The sequence below is a fragment of the Echinops telfairi genome, unplaced genomic scaffold, assembly GCF_000313985.2.
Source record: "Echinops telfairi isolate 266 unplaced genomic scaffold, ASM31398v2 ScPeMD7_7410;HRSCAF=8448, whole genome shotgun sequence".
In the NCBI taxonomy this organism is placed as follows: domain Eukaryota; kingdom Metazoa; phylum Chordata; class Mammalia; order Afrosoricida; family Tenrecidae; genus Echinops; species Echinops telfairi.
In genome coordinates this window covers 17,437,956-17,446,588 of record NW_022111310.1, presented here as the reverse complement: position 1 = coordinate 17,446,588, position 8,633 = coordinate 17,437,956, and the positions used below count along the sequence as shown (strand labels likewise).

At 54.2% G+C, this 8,633-nt stretch overlaps 1 protein-coding gene across 1 annotated transcript in view; it reads right to left on the bottom strand.

Moving 5' to 3' along the window:
- The window catches only part of ZNF618 (zinc finger protein 618), a 61,144-nt gene extending 57,641 nt beyond the window's left edge, over positions 1–3,503 (bottom strand). The window contains exon 1 of the mRNA XM_045296648.1: positions 3,260–3,503. Within this exon, the coding sequence (XP_045152583.1) occupies positions 3,260–3,428 (169 nt within the window). The 5' untranslated portion in view covers positions 3,429–3,503. The remainder of the gene's footprint in view (positions 1–3,259) is intronic.
- Positions 3,504–8,633: the final 5,130 nt, after the last annotated feature.

Here is an 8,633-nt window from a genome sequence, read left to right as displayed (position 1 = left end):
CCTCTTTCTCCCCATCTCCCCCCACCTTCCCCCTACCCTCATGGTATTGCTACTCGTACTATTGGTCCTGAGGGGTTTATCTGTCCTGGGTTCTATGTGTGGAGAGCTCTTATCTGTACCAGTGCACACACTCTGGTCTAGCCAGATTTGTAAGATAGAACTGGGGAGGAGGAAGCCTTAAAGAACTAGAGGATTGTTGTATACTGCACCCTGGCTGGCTCATTCCTTTGTGTGACCCTTCTGTAAGGGGATGTCCAATTGTCTACAGATGGGCTTTAGCTCTCCAGTCCCACTCCCCTTGTTCACATCAAAATGTTTGTTTTGGTCTTCTGATCAAACACTTCATGATCACACAGGCTGGTGTGCTTCTTCCATGTGGGTTTTGTTGCTTCCCTGCTAGATGGTCACTTGTTTAACTTCAAGCCTTTAAAACCCCAGATACTATACCTTGTAATAGGCACCATCAGCTTTCTTCACCACATTAGCTTATGCACCCATTTTGTCTTCAGCGATCATCACAGAATGCCAGGTTATTAGAACAAAGTGTTCTTGGGTTGAGAGTGGACTTGAGTAGATGCCCAATGTCCATCTGCTACCTTAATACTTAACCTATAAATACATGTACACAGACCTATATCCCTATTAGATATTAATACTTACATATTTACATGCCTAAGTTTATACCTCTACAAATGTCTCTGCCTCCTAGTTCTTTCCTCTATTTCCTTTTACTCTCCTCCTGTCCCACTGTCATGTTCGACCCTCATTCAGCTCGCTGTACTTCTCTTGGTTACATTGCACTTGATCAAACCCCACCAGGCATTCCATGTCCTCCTTGCTACTGATTTTAGATCTCTTGTTGTTCGCTTGTCCATGGGTTTTCTGGCTGCCCTCTTCTTTTCCCCCACCTCCTCCTCTCCCCTGCTCCCCTGGAACCATCAGTCACGTTGTTTTCTCTTCAGGATCATTTACCTTGCCTATCTTATATAGATAGACATGGAAAAAAAAACAACCTATGGATGGATAGTTCCAGGTCTGTCTGTTGACCCTTATGAATGTTTTCTGATTGGGTCTGATGCAGTAGTGCCAATCCTTGCCTCGCGAGCCCAAGTCTGCGTTCAGAATTCCTTGGGGACTTTTGTTGCTGCTTGGTTGCACTCCCTTCATGTTAGGCCCTGGTGTGTGTGTGTGTGTGTGTGTGGTATGTTGGTGGTGGTGCTGGTGGTGGTGGTAATGTCAGACCGGGCACAATTCAAGATTGCAAATCCTTATGGGAGCAGACAGCCTCACCTTTCTCCCAAGGAGCGTCTGGTGGGTTTGAACTACTCAACCTGTGGGTAAGCAATCCAACACTTAATCCACTGCACCACCAGCACAGATCACTTCGGACCAGAAGAGGTCAAGGAAGGCTTTCGGGTAGGGGTGGCACTGGAGTTGGCCTTGAAGAGCGTTCGGTTCAGTCATGCAGGATGAGGGGACCGAGTGAAGGAGCAGAGTGTGGGCTGCAGGAGAACCAGCAGCATGGGAAGGAAGGACTGAGAAGATTGGAAGGCAAGCGCTGAGGCTGAAAGCTGGGCTGGTCCCAGGGAATGGCGGTCTGATGCCAGTGTGGCAAGCAGTTTGGCACTGACCCTGAAGCCAGTGGGGAGAGCCAAGGCTCTGCATTCAAAGCAAAGACATACACTAACAGGGGCAAGGCTGCTTCAATGGGCTGTGAGGTGACAGTGGCCACACCTGTGGAGTAACGCTGGGAAGGACGGCACAGGACTGAACCCTGGGTACAGACGTGGGCAAGCACACGCGGATGCTCTCCCCGTGAGGCCCTGGGCACCACCCACAGAACTGGGACCCGACAAGGGGGAGGCAGTGTCTAGAAGGCAGGAGGGGGAGAGCCAGAGCTGGGCAAGAGAAGAGGTGGCACTTCAGGACACAGGGTGGTCTGAGAACAAACTGAGCACCGGAAACAGGGAGCAGGATCCTCTGACTAGGCTTCAGCGGCAGGCTGAGGAGTGTGTTCTTCACCTTACAGACCACCGCCTGCAAACCTGAGGCCCATGAACCTGGCCAACAGACTTACTCTATCTGGCTGACCTCAGTAGCTGACTTCCTTGCCAGCAATTAAAGGCAAGGTGGTTTGCTCATGGTTTTCACTGTGGGTCTGTGATTTTTCACAAGATCTGCCCCATGTGGCCCTCTACCACCGTACTAGCTCATCAGCAGTCCCCCCACCCCCACCCCTGAGGACTGGCTTCTCCAGCTTCACTCAATTGTGTCCGTGCTAAGCAGGCACCCCAGGAGTCCTCCTCTTTCACAGATTCTATATGAGGGGCTTCCACAGTGCACGCAAAGCATTCAGTATTTTTGCATTTTTTTCCACAAGGGTTTTGAACCCGCCGTCGTATTTGTAAGTGCACCTGCTTGCTGAAAAATACGCGGGGCGGATGTTTGCAGTGATCTGCCACTGGGCAAGAACTCACTACGGGAGCAGCAGGAAGGGGCCGGATGTGGGAGGTCCTTGCAAGTAGCTGAGGTGGTGAGCTTGGTCGAAGGGTTCCGAGTGGCATTCCCTAGAGGTGGGGGATGGATAGCACACAGAGCTCTCCGGAGCCTGGCTGAAACCAGAAGAGGCAGGTTTCTCACTGGTCCAACCCTAACTGGGTGTCATGTGCTGGGAGGCATCCCCAGAGCCCACCACCAAATGGTGCAGGGAGAAAAGCAGACGGACCCAGCTGTGGCCTTGGAGGACAAGCGACAGCCGAGGGCAGAGGAGCTCCCTGTCACTGGAGGCAAGCCAGCAGAGGCTGTCTGTGCTCAGAGACCATGGTTGTGTGAGCCCACCCATAGTGGGGCACCCCAGGGCCTCAGAAGGTTCTCAGCCCTGGATTTAAACAAGGTCTCTCCATGAACGGGCAGAGCTCTGCTGCCCAGGGCAGAAGTGAGCCACTAAGGGCAGGCGTCCTCAAACTATGGCCCACGGGCCACATGCGGCCCACTGAGGACAGTTATCCAACCCGCTGGGTGTTTTTGCCCCGTTTGTTTTTTTACTTCAAAATAAGATATGTGCAGTGTGCATAGGAATTTGTTCATAGTTTTTTTTAAAACTATAGTCCGGCCCTCCAATGGGTCTGAGGGACAGTGAACTGGCCCCCTGTTTAAAATGCTGGAGGACCCCTAAGGGCCTCTCGCTAGGGATGGGGCAGAGTTCATGGGTACCCCACAGACCCAGGCCTCTGGCCCTGGTGGGCAGACGGGCACTCACCGAGGGTCTGCTGGTTGCGGACGCCGCCGATCACCACGCAAATCTCAGCGGGCACGTCCCCGGTCCCGTCCTTGCTGAGGGCCTTCTTGTCCTCCTTGGCCTCCCCCTGCCAGATCACCTCCTGGATGTAGTCGTCGGGCAGCTCTGTCTTCACCTTCACGTCCGTCATCGTCCCCTGCTCGGCGCTCAGCGAGGCCTCGGCCGGCCCGGACTCCGGCCCCTCCACCTTGGTGGTCTTCTGGCTGCGCTTCAAGCGCTCCCTGGGAAAGAAGAGGGTCTGCTCAGTGTGGGTCCCGACCTTCCAGGCAGCCCACCAGCCCAGGGGCATAAAACATTTAGCTAGCCCTACCATTCACCTTCACCTTGGTGCCCAGGGCCTGAGAGGCATGCAGGAAAGATGCCCACCCCCACCCCCACACAGAGCCTCCCCCAAAGGGTGCCATGACTGTCTGTGGTTCCTTGACCCAGGAGAACCAGAGACATAGATAGAAGCCCCCCGGGGCTCAGATGCCTCTAGCTCCACCCATTTTACAGATGGGTAGGAGACCCAAACTCACTGCCATTGAGTCAGTCCCTACCCACAGCGGCACTGCTCCCTGGGTTGCTGAGACGGTAACTCTTTATGGGAGTAGAAAGCCCCGTCTGTCTCCCGAGGAGCAGCTGCGGTTTCAAACTGCTGACTATGCAGTTAGCAGCCCAACGCGTGACCCTCTAGGGAAGGGGAAGCCTAAAGAGTTGAGACAGGCCCCCGCTGCCACGTACTTCTGTGTCGTTACCACAACAGGAGCTACAAGAGACCTAGGAGGGCAGCTCTGGATAGATTAACTCAGTTCCCCTCAAACTTCAATGTGCACACCCATCCAGAGAGGCTCTCTGTAAAATGCAGGCCCCGGTTTTGAGGCCTGGAACGAGGGCCTGTGTTCTGCGCTTCTAATCAACTCCTGGGTGAGAGGGACACTGCTGAGCTGCAAACCACACTGGGAGCAGCCAGGGCGTGAATGAGTTGATTGATACAAAGTGGCTAGCACTTATCTTCTCCCGTTTGTCCCTTGGCAGGAGGGCCAGAGACCTCATCCAAGCCCGTTCCAGCTCCTGTTTCAGAGATGGAGAAGCTACAATCCAAGGCGGCTCACTTGAGATGTAACGGAGCCAATCTCTCTGCCACTAACAGTGTATGGAGCTCTTGAAGCCTCAGGAAGCGTGCTCGGGGTAGCCAGCTCAGCGCTAAGGTGGGCAGGTCATCTGACCCTCCTGTGTAAGGGGGAGACTGGGGCCTGGAGAAGAAATGTAACTTGCGGAGGACCACATACAAGGTCAGTACAGGTCCCCTGTCATTTACACTTGAGCCACGCTCTTCTACATCCTCTTAGGGCACCCTGGTCCTAGGCAGAGGGGACCACCATCATAACTTCCTTTTCTGTGGTGCAGAGTATAGGGGTGTCAAGTGATGCTCTGGGCCTAGGGTTAAGGGGCTCCTTGGCTAGTGTTGGCTCCTTAGCTAGTGTTGGCCCCTTGGGGCTTATCTTGAGTTCTTAGAGACGCCATCCCCAGAGCAGTAGAGCCCACCCTGATTGCACGGCCACCACAGGGCAGAAGCATCTGCAAGTTCTGCCAAGCCCCAGGAATGCACCCAGGAAAGGCAAGTCTGAGAAGTTACCAAGGGCCACATATGGCATTAGAGGATGCTCCTGCCTACCACGCAGTGACAGAAGGAATGGTTTATGAGTGGAGAGCTCCCTATCCCTGGAGGCATTCGAGCAGAAGCTGGCTGATGGCCTGGGGGCTACAAAATGTGATACGGTGAGGTGGAAAGAGCACCAGGTTTTCCACTTGGGTCAGGTTTCCAATTCAGACCATCTGGGGTCACCTCCTAGACTCCACTCTCAAGCTGGGGTCTCTGTATGAGTGACAGCATGCCTGTGCCTGCGGTCTCCACAGGCACACCCCGGATAAACTCCGATCTGCCCTGTGGAGCACAGTCAAGGAAGCAACATGCACAGAGGACCTGAAGTAGTGGCTTCCGGTGGAGATGCGGTACCAGCATCCATGTCTGCGTGTGGGGAGAGCTGGGAGTGGGTGTGCAGGGACTGGTTCCAGGGGAGGTCCGGCGGGGTGTCAATGAAGTGACTTGTGTCTCCCCCAACATATGTGCCCACTTGGCTGAGTCCTGATTCTTGAGGCAAGCAATTATGTCCTGATCCCCCATGAGGTGGTCTGATGCCCTAGGTTGTAAGATGATGAAAAGTGGGTGCAACACCCTTAGTTCTGTCACAGCTCTGGGCCAACGTGAGGAGAGCTTCCCTGGGGTGTACCAACTACCACGGAGAAAGAGTTGGGAGTGGACCGTGTCCTTTGGACCTGGAGTCCCTGTGCGGAGAAACACCGGCACCCACAGAACGATGGAGACCAAGACACACGAAGATCTCCAAGGGAGGCCAAGCCTACGGATGCTGAAAAGGGGCCCTGAAGGACCTTCCCCCCAAGCTGCCACCCTGCATTCAGATGGCTAGCCTCCTGAATTGTGAGAAAATAAACTTCTGTTTGTGAAACCACCGGTGTATGGGATTCCTGTCCCAGCCACACGAGATGACAAAGACAGATTTCAGTAAATAGATGGGGGTCAGATCAACAAGCGTTCAAATTCCAGCTCTGCGACTTCCCAGTGGTGCGGCCCTGATGGGGACAGACACCCCATGTGTGCATCGACCCAGGGCACTGGCGGGCTTCTCAAAGAGCAGACATGAGCATCACGAGGGAACAGGTCGGGAACCCTATTTTTAGGCACTGCAGTGAAGATGGTAAGAGAAACTGCTGAGATTCCGATCTGAGTAGGACCATGAGGGTTCCAAAGGGCAGCCAGTCCTGCCCATCCCGAGTCCCCCTGGGAACAGGGCTGGAATTCCATGCTCCAGTGACATCCATGACAGCCAGTGGGTTCAGGTGGGGTCTTCTGGGCAGCTAGGCAAGCAGGGTGAGAAATAGCTTGGTCCTCAATGACCCTGACTCGGATCCTGCTCAAAGGCTTAACCCTCCAAGCGCAGTACAGACCAACTTCCTAGAAATAGAGAGGAGGGCCTACTAGAGTGGAGGTGCCTGGCCCTGCTGGGGCCCCTTCCCCTTCAGGGAGAGCCTCCCTGCCAGACCACCGTCTGGCTTTCTTCACTTAAGGGGCTTCTCTGGCCTCGGGAGCAGCCACTGTCCCATCTGAGTAGGCTCAGTGTCCCTTCCTGCTCCCCAGGTTCTCATTCCCAAGATGCCACCTTGCTGGGGGAGGAGGAGCTGCGGGAGCCAGACAGGCTGGGTGTAACCCTGACCAGTCACCCACTCTGCAACCTGGGGCAAGACAAGACCCTCTCGCTGACCCTTGGTTACTTCACCTCTTCAAGGGGGAGCTGGGAAGGGTGCCCACAGGAGCCCAGCGACAGAGCTGACACAGACAGAAGGTGCCATTCCGATGACAAGAGTCCACCCCCCCCCCTACTCCCCACCAAGACTCAAACTCCCGCCTCTGGGAAGCCTTCCCCAACAGGGGAACCATGTCTGTCTGGTCTCCAGACCACACTGCTAGCAGTCTCTGCATTCTAGCGAAGGGGCCTCAGCCCACGTGTCACCCCAAAAGTTGACCTCCCAGTCTAGCTGCTAGCAAGAACTTTATTTCCTTTGCAACCCTGACAGGGGCCAGCTTCCCCTAGACCAGGCCTGCCCTATGCACAGGTGGGGCTCTGGGCAGCCCTGTGCACGGCTGTGTCCCCAGCACCCAGTACACACAGCAGGGGCGTCCTAACGATCTGCTGAGTGATGGAAAGAATGCCTGCCTCTTCCAGGCCAAGGCCCCTGGGACTCCCCAGGGCCTGCTGGGGCAGCCAGCTGGGTCCTCAACATGGGTCTGCTGAGTGCACCCCATTCACTCCAAAGAGGGAGGCCCTTTTCGAAGCTGGGACTCAAACCTGCACCTCTGGGCTCCTTGAGCTCTTGTCCTTCCCACTTAGTGCTGGCCTCAAGTCAGCTGAAAGTGACCCTTAGAATCTGAGGGTGGGAGCGTGGCTGCCTCTCCCTAGAAGGCAGACCCCCTGCCAAACAAGACAGGGGTCATGTCATGCAGGCAACTCTAGCTGTAGCTGTGGGCCCAGCCCAACTCCTGGATTAGCCCACAGAAGATGGGTCGTGTGAGCCAGCCCCCGGGAACGACAGCACAGAGTCACCCCAGCCCCTCCTAGAAGCCACTCTCAGCCCACGTCCTCCCTTGTGGCAGCAGTTCCCCCCTCCTGTGGGGTCTTGGGCTTCAGATTTACAAGCCCAGCGTTGTTTCCCTGGAAGCTCTGTGTTTAGTGAGGTGTCTTCATTCCGACGGAATCACAGCGGTGCTTCTATCACTTTGAATTAGTGGTGCAGCTACTTCTCACTTCTTTTTTATAAAATTAAAAAAATCTTTTTTTCATATATCATTTTTTAAAATAGAGCTCATTATTTTAATTATATCCATTTAAATGTACAGTGGAGCCCTTGGATATTCTCAGCACGAATCATTAGGTATATTAGTGAAAAAGCACTTGGAATCTATCTACATGCTGACACTCCATAATCTATTCTATTTGTGTCGCTGTAAAATAGATTTATATATAGATAACTACAAAATAGTTACTCAAGATATGCTATGAATTTTATATTTAACCCGAGTCACACTTCAACATGCAATCCAAAGTCGGGCTCTCAAAGGATACTGTTCAGTAAGCAACATGCTCTCTGTGGTCACAGGTGAGGGCTTGCATCCACCTGCAGGCCGGAAGGCAGGCAGCGTGGGTCCCCTGCCCAAGGATTTCTGGGAGTGCCCTGGCCTTTCATGGTGTGGCTTCCTGGAAGGCCTCGGGGGTCCCCCTGCAGGAGCACCTGGGCTGCTTGAGTGAGGTGCTTTGCTTCCTGCCTGCTGTTAGATCTCAGAAGCCCTCTGGGTGATATACACAGGATGTGCTTGGCTACTAACCAAACAATTGGTGGTTCGACTCCACTCTGAGGCACCTGGGAAGAAAGGTCATACGTCCATGAGAACACAGCCATGGAAAGCCCACAGTCCTAACCTGAAGGGCCTGGGGTCACCATGAGTCAGCATCCACTTGACAACCAGATTACATTTGAAGATATGCCTCTAAGGCCGGCAGGTTTGTAAGCCACCACCAGGTGATGCCAGATGCTGCCCTCACTCCGCTCAGATACATCCCATCATCATGTGATCTGGCGTCAATGTGCCCACGGAGGCTTCAGAGAGAGACCTCTCGCCGCAGGTCTTACCTGACAGTTCTCCAAGTGCCTGCCCCCACCCCGCCACATCTGCTCTTTCTCCCAGGCCTGTGGACAGATGGAGAAACTCAAGCAGAGG